The sequence below is a fragment of the Chiloscyllium plagiosum genome, chromosome 6, assembly GCF_004010195.1.
Source record: "Chiloscyllium plagiosum isolate BGI_BamShark_2017 chromosome 6, ASM401019v2, whole genome shotgun sequence".
In the NCBI taxonomy this organism is placed as follows: Eukaryota; Metazoa; Chordata; class Chondrichthyes; order Orectolobiformes; family Hemiscylliidae; genus Chiloscyllium; species Chiloscyllium plagiosum.
Window position 1 is genome coordinate 79883773 of NC_057715.1, and position 23059 is coordinate 79906831.

A 23059-nucleotide genomic window follows, 5' to 3' on the forward strand; every position below is an offset into this window, starting at 1 on the left:
ATTTCTATCGCTAAGTTACAAATCGTGTCCAATCTACAATGACTGGGATTCAATATCTTCATTTTAAAATTTCTCATGCTAGGATTTCTCCAGTGCTTTTCCTAACTGCCCCTCAGAGGGCAGTGGCAAACCAGCTTCTTGAACCACAGCAGTCTGGTTGCACCCACGCAGTGCTGGGGAGGAGGCAGTTCCAGGCAGCAATAATGAAGGAACAGAGATATTGTTCCAAGTCATATGGTGGGGCACTTGGAGTGGTACTTGCAGGTATCAAGTGCACTATGCCCCTCCTTCCCTTGGCCCTTCAACATGCACTTATCATATTTAGATCTCAGCTATCTGAGCAGAGGCTGCACGTTGTCAGTGGTATACATTGCAGCCACCGTAGCAAAAGAAATAGATACTGATGTTAATGATTGAGGTGACGTTCAAGTGAATTGCATTCTCCAGTTTGATGCAGCTGCCTCTACCCAGGTAAGTGAAGAGCATTTAAGCATAGTCTTGTCTGATCATGCCTTACAGGCAATAGACAGGCTTGTGTAAGCAGATGAGCTACTTGCCAAGAATACCCGGCCTCGGATCGGCTATAATGTCCACCACAATTATGTGGCTGCTATAATGTCCACCACAATTATGTGGCTGATCCAGCTAAGTCCCTGGTCAAGTTCAATTACAAGGACAGATAAACAGGGTAGTAATAAATTAATCAGCCAGCTTAATACAAATCTTCAAATTTCTAGAACAATAAAGACGACAATTACTGCAGTGTAACTGCACTGGTAAAAATAGCTTTGGAAATATCAAGGGTACTTTATGAAATTTAACCATAACTAACAAACCAAGATAAATATATTCTCAATTCTAAATATAAATTCGGAATTTCTATGTCTTTTCAGTTGAAGGATCATTGAGAGAAAAAAAACTGTTGACATTTATCTCTCTTCCTACTTGGTATGTAGAACTATTGAATCATAAGGAGGGTTTGTACCAAATTACATCTGAGAAAGCTCAGATCTACAGACTTGGCATGGGTTAAGTGCAGCACAACATTAAGTTTGCAGTTTTTATGTTATTATTAGTCAAAATGGCTCTGCAGGGCCTCACAAAGAACTGGAGCTTTGTTGGATACAGATATAGATTGTTAAAATTGATCTGCACTTCATCTAATTTTATGTCAGCTGATTTGTCTCTGAAAATGAGGCTGCATTACTGCTGTATTGGTCTCAATGAAATATTTTGATGATTTAAAACAGATCTGAAATTCAATTCTCAGACTTCAGTTAGGTTTTTGCTCTCAGGACGCTCCTCATCCATTAACACATTCCTGGGACTTTACCAGTTGAAGTAAACTAAGCCGCCAGAGTCACAGAGGACCATAGGGCTGCTCTCTCACTAGAAAGAAATGACTGGTGTGGAGTTTAACCTGAGGGTCACCACACCTCAGGCGATAGATAAGAGTGAGAAGGCAGAACTTTCATTGTAACCTTAGTCAGTACAAAGATTGAACTTGTTCTGTTGAAATAAACTCCTTAAGAACCACCAACTAGTTAATCTGAATATTAAAGGCTTGAAAGGCATGCAATAGGTTTTGTTGTACAGGTAACTTGCCTTTGAGGGTTTACTAGACTGTGTACACAATGTTGTGACTCCATCTGACAGTTAGTCTGCTATGGGTAATTGCAAGTTGCACATACAGAAATCAGTTGCAATGCCCACTTCCTAACTTACTATGTGTAAGCTCCCAATAAACTACCCAACAGAGCTAATCAATCCCGGATGAACAATTGAAATTAATGTGACAGATTAAAGAATCTGCTAGTTTTTAATCATACATTTAAATCACTAGAAAGTGCTGAAGGATATGCAGTAGTCAAGGTGCACATGCTGTATGGATATGTTTTCTTGTAAATTCTAAAGGGCCAACCAACATTGGTGTAGGAACACTGTAGGATTTGCTAAACACCCAACATTATTCAAAACTTTCATTTAGCAGTACAGAACTTGCATATCACTGAAAAGAGACACAATTAGTTGAAGCTTTTCATCAGGACAATTAAAACAAACTCCAAAGTAAAAGGAAAAACATTTACACAAGGAGAGTGTCGATTGGTTGATCGAGAATTTGGATTGGTGGAGATGTTGGTATTGAGCATACAGCAGTTAGTAATGACTGACAGTTAACTGCCAAACTTTGTTTACATTTTAAACCAGGCAGATTTATTGATCGATTAAGGCATTGCCCTAAAAAGTATAGATCAGCTATCACTTATTCTGTGGAGTTGGATCGGTGCAGAATGCGTACATATTCTTGCCCAATGACAATTCCTCGAGAAGTCCACTTGCCAACCAACCACTCGCTTCTCAATTGTTTTAGCTATTGTTCTCCTCTTACTCTGATATTTAATGCGAATTGTCCTGATGACCACAAGACTATAAACATTGACAAAGCATTTTTTTTCAGAAATACTCAATTGATGGATTTCTTCACAATTATATTCATACATAGAAGACACAGAAACTACTAGGGGAAAAAGAAAGATATTGTATATTACAATTGGGTAGCTAAAAAGCAGAAAATGAATGACACATATGACTCAATGGTTCAATAAACTTTTATTTTAAAAAATGGTGCGATAACATAATACAAATCATGAAACAAGCACTTGAGAGAAGTTCATTAAGGTAACACTGACATCTATTGTGTCATCTGCAGTCGATACAAAACATGAAGGAATGAAGATTAGCATCAAAGCAGGATATAGGAGGACTGGTTGGTATAACAGTTTTATTTCCAAGTAAGAGAAAACATGACAATGAGAAAAAATTTAACATTTTTTATAAACTGAATGTAGTTAAATTAACATTACTTGTAAACTGAAAACACAAGAATTACTTGACCAAAATAAATCAGTTAAAGAGTTGAATTATATATTTAAATGTATGATATTAATTTGGAAAAGATAAATCCTTTCACTAAAATTTGATTTTTCCTAAAAATTCATATTTTGTCTTGTTTAGAATTTAGAAATATAGGTGATGAATGCCAATCTTCCATCGAGCAAAATCCCACAATTGCCCCAAGTGAATTGATGCAATATAAAATCAGATGGGAAATACAGATGTCAATCTCCCTCATGTTAACATGTTGATCTTTCAGTGAAAGGGGTAAAAGGGCATCAACTGCACATTCTGAGGGAATTGTGGCCTTTTACAAGTTTCCTCCGAAAGATATTTCCACCTATGGGAGATTGTCTGCTATGTAACTGAGGTAGTGTCAGATCCTTCCCCCATCTCTTTGGTATGTAGGCCATCCTCACCCAGGCTAGTCTCTTCAAACCAAAGTTACAAATCTCATGGAACTATCTGAAAAAGTATAAAAGGATACAGTTATTCCTTCATTGTAGGGACTTTAGAGAAGCTGAAAGTATTGAAATCACATTTTGGACCAGTTAATACATAAATATGAGAGAGAAGATTTGCAATTTTTATTGGAGAGAAACACTGGATACTGTATGTGATAACTGAAATAACAAAACATGGATTTGTTAAAATAATGCAGCACTTACCAGATTAGGTATCAGATCCAATCTTCAAACTGCAACAATGTTTTCCTTGTACATTTAATTCTCCATCTCTGGCACTCCAATGTGTTGATTTACTCTTTGTAACCAAGTTTTGGTCCATCATTGATGCAAGGTCAGCGTTGTTGTTACTGTGAAAATTTAACTTTTATGGGAATAATCACATTAATAGCACGCAAAAGCAGACATCTGGTGCTCTGTGCTCAGGTATACATGTGATCATTTCGTAATTTGTTTTAAAGCTTGTGCAAAGCTGATGTAAAGAATTTATATTTCTGCTGCATATCACCTGTCGACTCCATTGACATTAACTGTCTAATCACAAGTGGGAGAAAATGTTAACTGCACAAGTTGTGGATTACCTCTGCTAGTTAAGCAGCAATCAACAAGGAATACAATTGAATTTTGTTTAGACCCATTAATTTCCCATGTGACTGACATGACAGATTTGCTTACCATTCTCAAGATATCAGAATTACACAAAGACTCCACTTCCCAACACCCTACAGTCTTCAAAATTATGATAATGTTTGTGTCTGTACAACCAACAAATAGTTCTCTCTTATTTTTCTGGTTGAAACATGTTACATTGACAGCCCTGCTTCACTAAAGTACAGCTTGACTTCTTGGTCTGGCTGATAACTATAGGCAAATGCACAAGTTGAGTCTGCAGAGTAACCTACACAATATTATTTTTTTTTTAAAAAAAGATACATTAGAGAAGTATCTTTAAAGAGGCTGCAAACCAATGATGGAGTTCTTTATTCATAATTCTCTACAAGAAATCAAATGGCTTAAATTAGTGGCCAGAATGCTCTGAATAGAGGAAGAAGAAAGCCAATGGGGCAAATTCACCCTTGCAACGGCAACCACCTGGGGAATTTTGCATTACTGGCTGTCAGAACATGCCAATTGCTCCTTCTATAAATTCAACACAGACTACTTCCAAAGCAAAACAATAATCAATAAATATAGCGGAATAACAGGATTGAATCTTACACCTGAATTTTTGGAGGATTTGTCACTGTGAAGTCTAACAAGTTCCCTCTCCATATCTGATCAAATCCACCTCATTAATTACCTACCCCATCCATACAGAGTCCCTCACTTCAGAATTCTACCCCATCTTACCACACACCCATGCAAAGCCCTGACATCTTCAAAATCCCACCATGCACCCAGGTAAGCACCATCAGTCCCATGGTGCCCTGCATGGACTCTGCACATGGCAAACAGGGGGTAAGTGGTGCCCTGCTTTTTGTGCAGGGTCTTAAGAGTGCTGCCTCTTGGAGTGGCAACAACACAGATTTTCCTGCTTTCCCATGGAGCAGCAGTGGAGACATTAACACATGAGCACACCAGCCTGACTAGAGGTCAGCACTTGCATTGAAGCAGTCTCAGCTGATGGAGGAATATCCAGCATTGTATGAAACTCAATGCCCTTCTCTATTCTGCCATCATCTCCTCTCCAGTACCCCACTCACTTGAAGCTATGCAGTACCCTCTTCAGTCCAAACCTCAGCTTTAACAACTGAGGCAAAGGAGGAGGAATTATGCAGTGGGTGCACAGTGCCATATACATCACATCCATATCCCTAAATTAGGGAAATGGCCCCAAGTTTCTTCACAAAGTCATAACCAAACAAAAATTAACCCCCAGGCTGACAAAAATATCAGGGGAAGATATCCAAACACTTTGTCACAGAGGTAAAGAGGAGTTATGGACATATAGTTCTTTTTTTGGGCGGGGAAAAAGGGGAGGAGAGGACTCCAAATTATGGCGTTTGTGCAGTTGAAATCATGGCTGACAATAGTGGGGTTAGAGGAAAAAAAAACAAGAAAACTGAAGCAAGTGGCAAGTGAGAGATAAGATCAGGATTCAGAAATAGGAGTGATAATGCCAAGGTGGGATTAAAGACAAGAATGATTATTCAGAGTCTAAAGGTACTGAAATCTTAAGAGCTAGTTTACATCATCAAGGCACAGTGGCACAATGGTTAGCACTGCTGCCTCACAGCGCCAGAGACCCGGGTTCAATTCCCGCCTCAGGTGACTGACTGTGTGGAGTTTGCACATTCTCCCCGTGTCTGCGTGGGTTTCCTCCGGGTGCTCCGGTTTCCTCCCACAGTCCAAAGATGTGCAGGTCAGGTGAATTGGCTGTGCTAAATTGCCCGTAGTGTTAGGTGAAGAGGTAAATGTAGGGGTATGGGTGGGTTGTGCTTTGGCGGGTCGGTGTGGACTTGTTGGCCCGAAGGGCCTGTTTCCACACTGTAAGTAATCTAATCTAAAGAATGAGCAAAACTTGGTATGGGATAAGACATATCAGGGTAGGGAAATACAAAGTGGGTCTAACAGATGAGATCAGTTAGGAGAGGATGTAGTAGCTGGAATTAGTTAAGAAGCTAAGGAAGGCCATGGGATAAGGGGCAGTGTGGAGAACAACATTGTTGAAGGGAAGGAGACGTTTACTTGTTGGGCAATGGGAAGTGTATAAACAGCAATGATAACTGAGAAAATGGCTTTAATTTAGTGACAGACACTTACTAAGCTAATTCCACATAAGTAATCTTCAGCATTGTTTCTAATCATCAATTCTATTATTTTACCCGTCATTAATGTAAGACAACACTAAGTGGAGTTATTCATGATATTTATTCCCCTTCTTGAAAACTGAAACTACATTTCCTGATTTCCATTGACTCCTTCAGGATAACTATTAGTGTTTTACACATTTCTTTCATCTCACTTTATGCACTTACGTACACAGCATCTACCCATGATGATTTATTTCGTTCAGCCATTAAGCCATTCTTGAACATCCATGCAAATTTTATGCATATTATTGGTCAGTTGTAGCATCTGCTATGATAGATGGCATAACCATGATATTCTCCTTCAGTGAATACTTTCACGATGCTAATATAATCACCATAAGAAGAAAGAGACGCAAATTTTCAGTTAACAGCTCAAACTCTGACATTAGCTTTATCATTTTAATAATAGTGACCATAGAACATAGGAGCAGAAATTAGGCCATTCAGCCCATTGAGTCTGCTCAGCCATTCAATCATGGCTGACAAGTTTCTCAACCCCATTCTCCCACTTTCTCCCCATAACCCTTGATCCTCGATAACCTATCTATCTATCTCCATTTGAGCAGGCCTCCACAGTCTTATGTGGCAATGAATTCCATACATTCACCACTCTCTGGCTGAAGAAGTTTCTCCTTATCTCCATTCTAAAAGGGCTTCCCTTTACTCGAAGGCTGTCCCCTTGGGTCCTAGTTTCTCCTACAAAGTGCTATTCACTAGTGACTTAAAGTGCTACTCACTAAGCACTACTTTTTAACTGGGTAATGTGTACTTTAAACTATGGAAGAGACTATCACCACCCCCTCTGCTCCGCCTCCCCCCGCCCCACCCCACCCCCGCTTTTATTATAAGCTCAACTGAAAAAAGCAAACTTTGCAGTTATATGTTAACCTATCCTTTAAGTAAACATTGAATTCACTCAAATATAGTCGAAAATAATTCCTTGCCCCTGACGATTTACATCTGATCTCTTCCTTTCCTAACCTGAAAGCTTTTAACTCCAAAACTGCCTATCATGTTGCATGTTTTCCTGGAAACATCTCCCTCTAACTTAAGCTAGGCAAACCTCCCAGCCTCATTTTAACTCCAGATGAACTTGGTGTCTTCAATCAGAGCAGAAGCTTCCAACCACATTCCCAAATATTTTCCCACTCACTGCAATCCCTTTTTGAGGCATGAAAATTGTCCTATCCTCTCAGTGATACATATGGAGACTGGAGGTTACTGCTGGAGGGCAGCTGTTAGAACTCAGTCAAAGTTCCATTGCAGCCATTGTTATCTTGGGGCTTGTGGCCCCAATTAGATTGGATTAGATTCGATTCCCTATAGTGTGGAAACAGTCCACACTGATACTCCAAAGAGTAACCCATCCAGACCCATTTCCCTCAGACTAATGCACCTAACACTATGGGCAATTTAGCATGGCCAATTCACCTGTCCTGCACATCTTTGAACTGTGGGAGGAAACCGGAATACTCGGAGGAAACCCACGCAGACACTGGGAGAATGTGCAAACTCCACATAGATAGTCACCCAAATCTGGAACTGAACCTGGGACCCTGGTGTTGTGAGGCAGCAGTGCTAGCCACTGAGCCCTGTCTCAGCTTGCAACACAACTTGGAGAGGCTCTGGTCTAGCTGCTAGTGTTCTACCCAATCCTCACCATTTTCCTGGGTCTTTGGTGATTCCCAATCAATCCACTGTTAGAGCATTGATTGCATCCATTGTTTCCAAGCACAAACACTTTGTACTTTCTTCCCGCTAAAACAATCTTCAACAAACAAACCACCCAGGCTTCTGTCAGGCAGACCTCAATTCAGATGACATGACACCTCCAGATTACCTTAAAGACAAACCTAAATCAGAACTATCTTTAAAAAAGAAACCTCATCATATATTTAGTTTTATAATACTGATCCTCAAACATATTTTTGTCCTGAAATAATCTCAAGAGTTATTTAGGCCATTACATGATGTGATTTCAAATTAAATAGTGCACACATTTGGAAAGAGGAAGATGAGAGGGTTGCAAAACAAAATTGTCACGTTAGCTGGAAGCAAAGAACAGGAATAAATTGATCTTTTTAAGGTTGACTAGGTGTAACTAGTGGAGAGCCACAGGGAGCAGTGCTGTGGCCTCATCTTTCTACAATCTCTATCAATGACTTTGATGAAGGGAATGAATCTATGCTGGCTAATTTTGCCAATGCCACCAAGATAGCTGGAAAGTAAGTTTTCAAGAGAAGAGTATGCAAAGGGATAATGAGAGGTTTGGAAAGTGGACAAAACATTGACAGATGGAGTACAACGTGAGAAAACACAAACTTGTCCACTTGGGCAGTACAATTTGAAAAGCAGTATATCCTTTGAATAGAGGGAGATTGCAAAACTTGGTCATACAAAGGGATTTGGGTGTCCTGGTGAATCACAAAGTTAGTATGCAGGTACAAAAGTAGTTAGGATTGCAAATGGAATGTTGATGTTTATTGCTGGTGGAATGGGATACAGAAGTAGTAAAGTTTACCACTTCTGGAAAGGCCGTTGGTAAGACCATATCTGTAGCACTCTGAACAGCTTTGGCCTCCTCTGGAAAAATAAAATGCATTAGAAGCAGTTCAGAGGACGTTCACTCAATACATGCTGAAGGTAAACAGCATACCTTCAGAAGAAAGTTGAACAGACTGGGCTCTCACCCACTGGAGTTTAGAAGAATGAGGGGCAATTCTATTGAAACATCTAAGATCCTAAAAGGACTTAATACAATGAATACCGGGAGATAGCTTTCTCATGTGGGACGACCAGGAGACAGAATTTAAGAAAAATAAGGCTCCCTTTTACGTTGGAAACTATGACATGTTTTTGCTCTTAGAAGATTGTCAGTACGTGGAGGTCTCTTCCCCAAAAAGAAGTGGAGGCTGGGTCATGGAATTTATTCAAAGCAGAATTAGATAGGCTCTGGATAGAAAAGACAGTCAACAGCTGAGGGATAGTGAGGAAAATGAAGTGATGCCACAAAGAGATCAGCTGAGCTGGTTTAAAGGGCCAAATGGCCTACTCCTGCTCCTGAGTTCATGATCTTATAACTATCGAAAACTTTACCGGCTATTATTGTTAGGATTCATAGCCCGGACTATCCAAAACACCAAGCAAACTTTCTAACTGGAGACAAACAATTTGCTTGGTCATTTATTTTCATTAGGTGACATGAAATACATAACCCCCAAATAGCTGAAACTGTATTACAATATAGGGATAATAAGCAACTTCCGTCATCAATGAACGGCCTGCATTCTCAATAGTTTCTTTGGAACAATGTACAAAAGGGTCATCACTACTCTTGTTGGTTTTCAGTGACTGCATAGCATTGCGACCTATCAAAATTAACTTATTTCATTAAGATGTCAAGTCACTTTCATCTGCCAAGTAAATACAGAGTATATTGTACATGATCGTGGACATTGCAGGCTTCAATTGTGAGCAACTTTGAGAAGGCCAATAGTATGTTGGCCTTCATGTAGTGAGAGGATTCAAGTTCAGGAACAGGAATGCCTTGCACCAATTCGACAGGTGAGACCACATGTGGAATATTGTGTGAATTTTGGTCTCCTTATCTGAGCAAGAATGTTCTTGCTATAGAGGGAGTGCAATGAAGGTTTACAAGACAGATTTCTGGGATGGCAGGACTGAAATATGAGGAGATGTTGAATCAGTTAGGATTACAGTTACTGGAGTTCAAGATCTCATGGAAGCCTATAAAATTCCCTTCCAGGGTAGATGCAAGAAGGATTGCTGAGGGAGTCCAGAACCAGGGGATCACAGCCTTATGGATATGGGATAGGCCATTTAGGACTGAGACAGGAGAAATCTTTTCACCCAGTGAGTGTTGAGTCTATGGAATTCATTACCATAAAAAAATAAGTCGAGGCTAAAACAGTGTATGATTTCAAGGGGAAAGTACATGGAGCTAAAAAAAAAGTGGGGGAAAAAGGGAAAAGCTATTAAATTGGATGATCAGCCATGATCATAATGAATGGCCTACTCCTGGTCCTATTTTTCTAAGTTTCTAGGTCTCAGGAATCATCTAAATTATCACATTAATCAGAGTAGCTCTGAATAAATATAGAAACAACGATTTCAGTGAGCATAGTACCACCAGACCTATTTTGGACAAGTTATTTTGATATTCTAACAACTCCATCCTTCTATAGTATCATAATTAACAGTATGGTTTTCACCAAAGCATGCAGTTTCCTTTACAGTGAGTGCTTTACTGACAATTTTATAAAAAAAGCTGAATTAATCTAAAAAAAAACTTAGATTGTTAGCCTTAAAGGTCCTGCAGGATCTATCTTCACAAACCACACAAATGTCTTTCACAGCAACAATAAAGTTAAAATTGGAATTCTTTAAAAGAGTCTGTTTAATAGTTTGTTGCGTAGCATAATTGCCCAAGAAAATACACACAGCAAAGGGCATGCATGTTTTTTTGTGCACTCTCCAATATGAACATGCATGGAAATCAGACCCCAACACAGCACTGCAATCTTTCCTACCTGGACATCCCAAAAGATGCTGCTGAACTGTAATTTAAATCAAATAAAATATTAATATAGCAATGAACCTGAAACACACTATACAGGAATGTGCTCTCTAATTATTTAAGTAAACCTCACTGTTACAGTAAATATCTTATTCAAGAATATATCATTGTGTAGTTTTGTTTTTGCTTTCTATTCCTCGCTTACATATGATTTAGAATAACTTGCTCAATCAAACTAACAGTTACTAGCTGATGCTGTGGAACTCCTGGATATGTACAGACACAGCATTTGTTCTTGCTTTTGAAATCAATGAATTTTGTCAAATGAAATCATTCAAATGACCCAAGTAATGGAGTACTGGACTATTGTGTGCAGTTCTGGGTCACCACATTATAGGAAGGATGTGTTTGCACTGTAGAGGGTGCAGACCAGAAGTACCAGGATACTGCCTGGGCTGGAGGAACTGAGCTACAAGGAAAGACCATAACATGTGGGAGCAGAAGCAGACCATTCAGCTCAATGAGTCCACTCCAACATTCAATTAAATCATCATGACTGATTTGATAATCTTCAACTCCACTTTCCTAGCTTTTCCCTGTAACCCTATACTTCCTTATGGATTAAAAAAATGTGTCTCAGCCTTGAATGTACTTAACGATCCAGCCTGAACAGCACTCTGTGGTAAAGAATTCAACAGACTCATTAACCTCAGATAAGAAATTTTTCATCTGTTTAAAATGAGTGATCCCTTACCAGATTATACCGTCTGATATTAGACTCTCCCACAAGGGGAACCAACCTTTCTGCATTTACCCTATCCTGTGTATTTCAGCAAAGGTGCCTCTCATTTCAATGAGTACAGGCCCAACAGATGCAACCTCTGCTCATACATAACTCTCTCCATACCTGGAATCAGAGCTTACTGAACTTTCTCTGGACTGCATACAGTACCAATATATCTTTCTTTAGCTAAAGGGGCCCAAACCTTTTTACAGTATCTCAACTGTGATCTGAATAGTGTCTTGTATAACTTGAATAAAATCTCCCTACTTTTATACTCCATTCCTTTTGAAATAAAGGCCAATATTCCATTTGCCTGCCCTATTACCCATTGAACTTGGATGCTCACTTTTTGTGATTCTTGCACAAGAACTCCTAAATCCCCTGTTCTGCAGCTTTCTATAGTTTTCCTCCATTTAAATAACATTCAGCTCCTCTATCTTCATGCCAAAGTGCATAACCTCACATTTTCCCAGATTAAATTCCATCTGCCCAGTTTTTGTTCATCTGCTTTTCCTGTTTATATTCCTCCATAAACTTTGTGTCAGCCTCACGACTTCCCACTTATTTTTGTGTCAGCCACGAACTTGGCAATAGTACATTCACTTTTCTCATCCAAGTCATTATTATATATTGTAAGCAGTTGTGGCCCCAGTACTGATTCCTGTGGTACTCCACTAGTTTAAGGTTGCTATCCTGTAAATACCCTCCTTATTCTTCTACTCATTAGCCGATCCCCTATCCATGCTAATATATTATTTCCAACATTATGGGCTCATATCTTAACAAGTAACCTAATATGTATACCTTATCAAAAATCTTCTGTAAATCCAAATATATTACATCCACGGATTCCCCTTCAACTATCCTGCTAGTAACTTCCTCAAAGAATTCTAATGGATTTGTCAGGCATGATTTCCCCTTCATGAAGCTATGCAGGCTCTGTTTGAACATACTATGTATTTCAAAATGCTCTGCTATCACACTGTTTATTATAAATTCTAACATTTTCCTAATAACAGATATTAAACTAATGGCCTATAGTGAACTACTTTTGGTCTCCTTTCCTTTTTCAGTAAGAGTCTTATATTGGCAGTTTTCTATTCCTCTAGAACATTTTCTGTATCTGCGGATTCTTGGAAGATTACTACCAGTGCATCTACTATCTCTGTAGCTACTTCCTTTAACATCCTAGGATGCATACCATTAGGTCCAGGGGGTTTATCGGTTTTTGAATCCATTAATTTCCACAGCAATTTTTCTCTAGTGGTAGTTATTGCATTTACATCCGCTCTTCCTTTTGGCCTTAATTATTTAATAATCCTGAAGAGCTACTAGTGCCTTCTGTTGTGAACACTGATACAAAGTATTATTCAACTCCTGTTATTTGAGGATGGATATGTGGGATTGTTTTGCTTCAAGCAGCAAAGGTCACAAGGGGAGCTGCTAGAGGTATATAAACTCATGAGGGAGACAGATAGGGTGGATAGGAAGACGCTTTTTCCATTAGTAGAGGGGTCAATAACCAGATTTCATGTAACAGCTCGAAGGCGAACATGAAAGTGGAGGAGAAATTTGTCTGGAACTCACTGCCTGAAAAAACAGTAGTGAGTCGGAAACTCTTGGAGTACTTCAATATGATCGAGACATTCTCTTGCATTCCCATAGCTTCCATGGCTATGGGCCAAGAACTGGAAAATGCAATTAGTGTAGGCAGATGAATTGAACAACGTCCTTTTGCTCTAAAAGAACAGAGGATACCCTGACAGCCTCCTTGGACAAATATAACATGCCCAGCACTGCACAAAACCGGATAAGCAGTTGCGAAAGTGCCAACCACTTTGAGCGTGGTGCACTGGAGCACATTGAGGTCACAGGCAAGCAGCAGAAAGAGCAGGATCCAGAGCTTCCCATCAACCCACGAAACACCACCTGTCCTGCCTGCAGCAGACTGTGCAGCTCAAGACCGGTCTAACTTGCCATTGTAGAACCCAACCTCCCAGAGTAGAAGCAAGTCATTACACCCCCAACCCTAAGGGACTGCCAAAGGAGAAAGGAAGCTGAAAATTGTTGAGAATGCAGCAAAGAATTTACTTCTACATGGGAAAGCAGGAGTATCTAAGTATCAGAGTAAATAAGGACAAAACGTTACTGTTGGAACTAGTGCCAAAGCAAGTTATGACATCATCAGGTATAAATTGAGAAAATGGCTCGAGTGAAACTTGCCATTTAATGTGGCTGCATAGACAATTTCCTGGATGGAGTCCGAAGCGTACAGCATATCAAATAAATAGTAACTCCATTAATCTCTAGTACAGGCCTACAGCAGCATTAGGAAAAAATGAGACAGGAAAGACCAAATCCAAAGTTAGGTGCCAGATGTTGACTGAAGCAGATGAATGAATGAAAAATCACTTTAAAAGTTCCATTAACACAGAGTAGTATCAGTTACACCCCCTGTTCAGCTCGAATGTTGGCTACAAAATAACTACTTATATGGTGAACTGACAAACTGGTAAATTTGGCATATTCCATCAGTAAAAAAACAATGTTGAGTCATGGGTGAAAATTAATGTAAAGTAGTTACAATTGCTAATGCAGTAAGACATTTCTGTTTTTAATATACTTGAAATGTGAGATGGAATATATGCAAGGACATTCTGCTGAGAATGCATTGCTAGAAGTCACAAGACAGGTCAAATCTCAAAAATTAACTCTCAACAGCACTGTTATTGTTGCGAAAATGTAGTAATTCAATTTGATAGGGTTTTGGAACAAAGTATTTTAAACCTAATTTATAAATCCTTTATTGTGACCATTTATTATTTATCTCACAGCAATCACCCTACCCCAGACACCAATCTCAGTCCCCGGACAAGGCACATTTACAGATTTTGTTTTACAATTCTCTGCTTGATATGCCCAAATCATAACACTTAACACTTCAGTCCTCGGTTGACTGCAAGTGTTGCAGCGAAGCCCATGCAAGCTAGTGGAACAGCAGCTCATTTTCTGGGTAGGCACTCTACAGCCTTCAGAACTCAATGTTGAGTTCAATGTTGTCATACACTGCAGTGTATAAACTTAGTCCTCAATTTTGATTACATTCACTCTCCCACCAGGATCTGGTTTACAAGAGTTTTTTCTCAGTAAGTCCAATCTATTTTCTACTATTCACACCAACCATCCGCATCTATTAAATGCCGATATCACTCCTTCACCACAATTAGCACTCTCTTTGTCTCTTCCTCTGAGCAGCCTCACAATCAGTTCCAAATGCTCCTTCTCCCCCTTTATCAAAACCGTAAAACGTATCATTTTCCATCCTCCTTCCAGTTCAAAAGAGTCATACCAGACTGAAAATATTACTGTTGTTTCTCTCTCCATAGATGCTATCAGACCCACCTGAGTTTTCACAGCATTTCTGATTTTATTTCCAATTTTCAGCATCTGCAATACTTTGTTTTTATATATTGTAGACACATGGTTATGGTGGATGCTGTATTTGCTACATCAGCTAGAACTTTCAGAGAGTCAACTGGGAATTCACAGGGCTAGTTACAGCAAATGTCAGGTTACAGAAGGGTCTGCTGTTTATTAAAAATCATATTCTACTGTTAAAAGAGAAAGCAATCACAAAAAAAGTATCACCCTCAAAGCCCGTCCATCATTGTCTTATCATTTTACATCTTTACCCAGAATTCATTAGAAGAGTAATAGTATCTAGACCAAGTTAAAAAAAATGATCAGAGCAAAGTGACTGATGTTGTCCCTGACTGCTCCTGTTGTCATTCACAACCTAAAAGCAGCTCTGTAAACAAATACTCTGCTCTTCTCTAAAACTATAAGTATGGAAGTGATCTGCAGCAGGGCATATTTCTTCTGGGTTTTTGAAGCATCAAGTCAAAATTCACAAGCAGATGAACAGTAGCACAAATCTCTTCCAAAAGCACTAAAAGGGATTTTTTTTTTCTCAACCTCTGCTTATTTGACTAAAACCTTGCCAATATATTCAACCTTCTTGCAGCAGTTGAAATCGATTCTCTCAATATTGCAGTGTTGCGAGGACAAAAACTGACCGAACCCATCCTCCTAAGTAACACAAAAAAAAGAGTGAAACATACTGCGCAGAGAAGAAAAACTGGACTGTCACCCTGCATGGACTGCTATCGTAAGGTTCCATCAAGGAGGTTAGCACCAGGAGAAGTCTGACTTCGGAAGTGAGCAGGTGCAAAATACAATATGCTTGGACTTTTTTCATTAGAATACATTGGTTCAATCTATACATGAGGCGTACAAAGAATAACCTTTGGCCAAATGTCAAATAATTGTTGACTGTTACACAAAAGCAACCATTACTTGAGAATATACAATATCAAAATTGTTCAGTTTTACAAATATCAAACTTGAAAATCAAAGGCTCAATGCATTCTCTCAAATGTTACTTAAAAGTATTGGGTAAATTTTAAAACTCCTCTGGATGTAGGTTTGCTCACTGAGCTGGAAGGTTCATTTCCGGACATTTCGTCACCCGACTAGGTAACATCTTCAGTGGGCCTCAGGCGAAGCACTGTTGATAAGTCCTGATTTTTATTTACATGTTTGGGTTTCTTTGGGTTGATGATGTTATTTCCTGTTCTTTTTCTCAGGAGGTGGTAGATGGGGTCTAACTCGGTGTGTTTGTTGTGTATCAAGTAAGGTGACGAAACGTCTGAAAATGAACCTTCCAGCTCAGTGAGAAAACCTACATCCAGAACCTCAACCTGAGCTACAAATCTTCTTATAACTCATTTAAAACTCTTAACGCAGAGCTTCACATTAAAGGGCACAATTTTTGAATTTGCGCATGTAAGCCATGGTTCTTCCAGTTCCATTCCCAATATGTTATTTTTAATTTATGGCACATCACACAGGCACACTGAACGTAAACTCGGAACATGAGTTCCTTTCTGATAAATTCTAAAGGGAGTATTAATTCATAATATGCATAATGCAGATATACAAAACATACATCACAAATGTAATCATATAATTGCATATAGAATACATTTTTGTTTTTAAGAGTGCACAATTTGAGAGTCATATTTATTGCTTCTATGTAGGGCAATTTCTGACCTGTCTTGTCACCTCAAGCTCTGGCTCCATCCTGCTCTTATTCCTCACACTGCTATCGGATTACTGACCTTTATGTGTGTGTTTGCCTAGGGTCTCCCTCCTTCTACAACTGTTGGTTATTTATCACATTGCCTACTGCCTCAATGTGCCATTCCATTTACAACCCCTGCTTGACATTTCTGCTACTTTACTGATTATTTTGTTTCTTTCCCCACACGCTGTTCCAGGGCCTGCACTTTCTAAACCCTGGCTGCATTCTTTTGTCTTCTCTGCCTCATAGTATTTACCTGGCTCCGGGCTTGCCATTGCCATCTTCGCTATGTACCACCTTACAGTGCGGTTTCCTTGTTAACGTGCCTATTATTTTGGGAATGCCTCAGAGAGGTTTGATTCAATTTTAGGAGGCCTGGAGATATCAACCTCGGGAATCTGATCCAATGAAATATGTTACTGGGAGGTGAAGGCCCTTTCACAAACTTCTTCTCTCCACAATCTAGATTGCAAATTATAGCAGAATAAAATATTACATATCTTATATACAAGGATACACTAAATACATGGTTGAATTTCAGACCGTTAGTTACAAATCATCTGGTTACGTTTAATGTTTAAAGGGTGTCTTACACCATTGGATTTAACATCAAACTATCCACCCTTATATTCTCAAGCAAACAATGTGATTTTGTCTAATCTTTGGAGGCACCGTATATATAAAAAATATACATAGAGAGAGAGACTAGAGCTCCAGAAAGCGCATTGCAAAGCTTCAAAGTTTTAACATAAAAACAACAAAAGAAATTATGGAATATCAGCAAAATGATTAGGCTACAGGTACATAGTAATAAGACAAAAAGAGACCAGTCAGTACAATGGACTTGTAATTTAACTAAATTGATAAAAGGATTTCTAAATCCATACATGAGACATAACTGGCAAGTCATACAATCGTATTGCAAATAACCATCGGTTCCATTAGTGATTTCTGTTCAACATCAGTGAAAACGAGTTCTGTTTGAGTATGATTTCCTATTATGAATATCATTGATCCACAGGATCCATATCAAAAACAAACACTTTTAAACCACTAAGTGAACATATAGGATCCCTGCTGGCAGGTTCTTTGCATTAATATAGAGATTAACATTTTCCCAAAAGTGCTACCAAACGCCAGTTGAAAAGTCTACTCTCACTAAAGCATGTATATATTATCAGACACTGTCCTGCAAAGAACTGAATACTCCAGGCTTTAAAATATGCTCTTATACAAAATCAATCAATTGCCCATCAAAGTTTATAGTCTAGTTTAAAACAGACCATGTCAGAAATTTCTAGGCCAGGAGCATTTAAAAAAAAAATCAGCCTTCTCTTTTAAAAAAAAAACTAATTTGTGGGATTGCTGCCTGGGTAGGACATATTGCCTGTCCCTAGTTGCTCCTGAGAAGATGGTGGTGAGTCACCTTCTTGGACCACTGTAGTTCACCACTGCAGCATGAAAGAGGCAGGCAGGCTAGAATTTGGTGCAGAGTCATGTTCGGTCTATTTTTTTTATCCCATGTTGCCAAATTCTGTCACCTTATCCATCAGACACTCACAATTCATACCATTTAAATGGGCACCGTCTGAGCATCTTTAGACTCCCTCACCACAGGTAGGCCGAGGCCTTAATGGCATTAAAATGTTCTGATGCCATAAGGAACACCAAATTTTAGGCTCGTACTGGCCATGCAACTCAGGTACAGTATTGACTGCACAAGGAAAACCTGATAGGAGGCGGCTCCAAGCCTAAAGAAACCAAGAAAAGGATATTCAGTTGAAATTTCTCTTGTGGGCCTGAAAGAGAAGCTGAGCTTCTCTAGGCCCCACTATGAAACAAGAGGCTCTAAATTTCTTCCCTCTCTTAGAAATAGGCCGTGTTGTCAACAGAGAATCCGTTTGCCGTACCTAGCCTGTACCACGTGAATCTAGATTGCTGAAACAATAAAAGATGTTCTAAAGTCACTGGACCTGAAACATTAACTCTCCTTTCTCTCCACAGATGCTGCCAGACCTTTTCATTTTATATGCTACAGTTTTTTATATTGGGTTGCATGGTGGCTCAGTGGTTAACGCTGTTGCCTCACAGTGCTAAGGACCTTGATTTGATTTCAACCTCAAGGAACTGTCTGTGTGGAGTCTGCACCTTCTCCCCATGTCTATGTGGGTTTCCTCTGGGTGCTCCAGTTTCCTCCCATAGTCCAAGGATGTGCAGGTTAGGTGGATTGGCCATGCTAAATTGCTCTGTAGTGTCCAGGGTTGCACTTTGGTGAGTTAGTCATGGGAAATGCAGGGTCACAGTGATAGGATGGGGGGGCTGGAATGCTCTTCAGAGGGTCAATGGGCTTAACTTCAGCTATCTGCATCATAGAAATTCTAGGATTCTATGACCTGCTGAGTTTCTCCAGATTTCCAGCAACCACAGTTCTTGCAGGTTTTGCTTTTTTTAAAATAAAAGGTATTCAAACCAAGTTATATAGATTTTAAAATAAAGATAGAGCTATTAAAAAATATGCTGCACTACCTTTCAATGAGCACTTACCCCTGGGTCAAACATGTATTCCTGAGTGAAAATACACCAATATTACTTTCTAACAAAGTGCTTATAAACTACTGAGCTGAAATAAAATCCATTGAAGGGGGAGGTACAAGTGCCAGGCTTCACCAACACTGAGATTCTTCTGCTGATACTGCCAGTTAGCGAGGTCAGAGAAGGTCCCTTCATTTCTCGGACGACCAAGAACATGGAAATTCTTAGCCTAGGAATTCGCCATTTCTGGTCCAGGTCACTTTTATGAGACTGGCCTTACATGTGGAACAATAATTTGGTGCTGATCAAAACCCAAGCTTCTCACTCACAACTCACCCACCAGAGTTACAGCAGAAGTGAAGGTTCCATCCTCAACCTGATGCTTTTGGAGAAACTGTTTTATGAGCTCTTCAACCCTTAAAGCTCATCCCAAGCAAGGAGAAAATTCCATTTAACAGAACTGCACATTTGCAAAGCAACAAGTCTCACGCCACCTTACAGCCTGAGGGTTTGCAGACTGTTAATATGACAATCTGATAATATCTGCTTCAATGAAGCCAAAGCTGAATTTAAACCAGCCCTGTTTAAAGTTGCTGTAAATAACTGGAGTTATTTAGCAAGTGTTTTACCTCGACTTTCAGCAGCTTTCCTCAGCATAAACGACACAGATGGCTTCAGATTTTCAGCTAGCAATCTTCTCTCCAATCCGGGGAAAAGAGACCTATTGGAAAAATCAAAGCTTAGATTCTCATATGCCCTTGTAAACAACATGCTCCAAAATCAACGTTCTGTTTCACAGTCAAAGGGACCATTGCACCTCACTGAGGCACCATACTGTTTCATCATTCAATTGTAGGAATAACTTTTGAATAACTGATAAGAATCCATTGTGGGATCCAACAGCAACCAACAGTCACTTCTGCTTTCAGAAAATAACATAACTGAAAACAGTTATGCTACCATTTGCAAGAAGGTTGCTCTTCAGTATTCAAAGAAGTTAAATTCTTGTAGCAGTACAAATAATTGCAATGAAAAAAGGAACAGTGAAAAGGGGACAGATAGACTATTGATATGGGCAGGAGTTGCCATAAAAATTACATTTAAAGGTTTAGATCCTATTAAAATTCAACAGCATATTCAAACGATGTTTGCTTAATTTGACGCACCAATGGAATTTTCACTCCCATTGTTATTGTAGGGCTTGAGTGTTCTGTTTGATGAGTGAGTTGTTTAGGGGGCTGGATGGGTTAATAGAGGTGAAGAGTTAAAGGGTAAGGATAACGAGAGCCTTTGGGCTGATCTGAAAAATTGGGCTGATGACCGTGTGACCGTAGGCAGGTCTTTTACTTGGTCGCTTTGGCATTGGCTCACCTCTGTCTCTACATGGGTGACTCCAGGTCACTCCATCTGCCAACGATCCCTCTGCTCTCCAACAACACTAATCCTTCTTCTGCTTAGACTACTATTACCATGTTTTTTTCATTATCACACATTTACATTAAGTTCTACGGCCTTCTTTCTTTGCTGGTTTCTCATGGATTACTGATTTTTTTTGCCTCGACGCATAATAATTTGGTATTTTGACACAATTCCCTCAAGCCTATATCTAAACTTAATGATACGTTGTAAACTCAAGTGGCCCCAAAACAAAATCTTGTGGTCGTTACCAACTATAAATGGTACCTAATTCCATATCGTTTAACATCCTCGAATAAAACCTTGCATCTGAGGAAGTATTAAATCAACATAAACTATATCCATCTATTATTCCGTTATGTATGTTACTCTCCTGAAGGATCTTTTGAGATAAATCCTGGACACTTTCAACCATTTTCTTTTCACCTAGGTATGTAATGACCTCAATGTTCTCCAAAGACATATGCTGAGAGGCTGAAATTATTCAGATTATATAAGTCATCTTGGTTGCCTAAGAGATACAAGCCACATTGGCCAGCCCTCAAGATCATTACAAATTCAACAGAAATCTGTTGTAATTACTTAGGCTTAGACAATTTACTACCTTGAGATTCCAGGATGCATGTCATCTATCCCTATTGTCTCAACTCCCTTTAGTCTAATTAGTATGGCCAAATCAAAGTTATTCATTGTTGGATTGCAATTAATTGTCAGTTATTTCAGACTTACCTCTTTTCCTCTGTAATACAGTTCTTAGAATCAAAGAGTCATTTCAGCACAGAAGCAGGTCCCTCAGACCATCACTTCCATACTAGCTCTCTGTAATCTCTTCAATCCCATTATCACATTCTATTCCCACAGCCTTGGACATTTATTTCCCTCCACTTTCAATCCAATTTCCTTTTGAAATTAGAGATCTACTTCACTTCCAACACCTGCATAGAGAGCAAGGTCCAACTCATTATCACAGATATAAAGTTATGTGGAAGTTAAACAGCCTTTAAAGAATCTTTTATAAGTACTTTATTTTTAAAAATCTGTTCATGGATTGTGGGCTTCCCTTGCCTTGAGAAGGCCAGGGTGATCACCTCCTTGAAATGCAGCAGTCTGTGTGGGGTAGGTGCACCCACAGTATTATTAGGAAGGGAGTTTCCAAGTTTTGGTCATAATACAGCACGAAGTCTGGATGGAGTGTAGCTAGAAAAGGAATTTTCTATATAGTTTTCTATACAGTATTCCTATATAGTTTGGAATGGACTTGTGGAGTGAGGCATGAGCATGGAAGATATTGTTAATATTTTGTCACACACTTTCATATGATCCGTATAGATAACATTCACAGTATTTACTTAATCAAATTTCTTGAATACTTCATGAAAAAAATTCAAGTTCAATTTCATGAGATGTGAGTATTGTGGATTGCCCTTGAGAGTAGTTAAAAGTCAACCATATTGCAGTGGATCTGAAGTCACATGTAGGCTAGACTAGTAGGATCAGCAGATGGGTTTTCTCCCGACAGCTAACAACAGTTTTGTAGTCAACTCTTAATCACAGATTTTTATTGAATTCAAGTTCCACCATCTGCCATGATGGGACTTGAACTCAGGCCCTAGAACATTTCCTCAGTCTCTAGATTAATAGTCTAGGACCTCACCACTAGGCCATCATTTCACTTTAAGAATATGAGTGAACCATTTGGGTTTTTAAAGACAATCAATGATAATTTCAGGGTCACTATTACTTATGTCAGACATTACTGATACTAACTTTCAATTCCAACTTTTTGTTCATTAATTAACTGAACTTAAAATCCACAAGCTGTCATGGTAGATTTTAAACCCATGCCCACACAGCATTACTTTAGATCTCAATTTCTCATCCAGTGACATTACCACCACCTCATCTGTCTTCTATAAATGCTGACCGTTCTTAATTCAGACCTCACCAAGTACCCGATATTGCCCCAAACCCCTTTTACTAATGTTTGCAATATCTTCCTCATCTATGGCATTAAACTGGGCAGTGTGCAATTACTGGGAATGTCTTCATATACTTCGTATTTGCCCCTTTTCATGGGACTGGTATCTCCACTCTCTATCAAGTTTGAGTCATATGTAGATAGGATGGTTAAGAAAGTGTTTTGCATGTTTTCATTCATTACTCAGACCTTTGAGTATAGGAGTTGGGAGAGAACGTTAGGGAGGCCTCTTCTGGAGTGCTGCATCGAGTACTGAACGCCCGGCTATAGGAAGGATATTATTAAAATGCTTTGTCATTATAACAGGAGTGCCACAAGGATCGGTGCTGGGTCCTCTACTTTTTGTCATTTACATAAATGATTTGGATGTGTGCATAAGAGGTACAGTTAGTAAGTTTGTAGATGACACCAAAATTGGAGGTGTAGTGGACAGCGAAGAAGGTTACCTCAGAGGATAATAGGATCTTGATCAGACTGGCCAATGGGCTGAGAAGTGG

At 39.2% G+C, this 23059-nt stretch overlaps 1 protein-coding gene across 2 annotated transcripts in view; it reads right to left on the minus strand.

Annotated features, from left to right (window-relative positions):
• sacs (sacsin molecular chaperone) overlaps positions 1-23059 on the minus strand; it is a 106556-nt gene that overhangs the window by 26873 nt on the left and 56624 nt on the right. The window contains exons 9-10 of one of the 2 annotated variants that reach the window (XM_043691950.1): positions 19798-19889; positions 10723-10749 (exon numbers count right to left, since the gene is read on the minus strand). In XM_043691950.1, the coding sequence (XP_043547885.1) occupies positions 10723-10749; positions 19798-19889 (119 nt within the window). The remainder of the gene's footprint in view (positions 1-10722; positions 10750-19797; positions 19890-23059) is intronic. The other variant, XM_043691951.1, reaches the window with a different exon arrangement.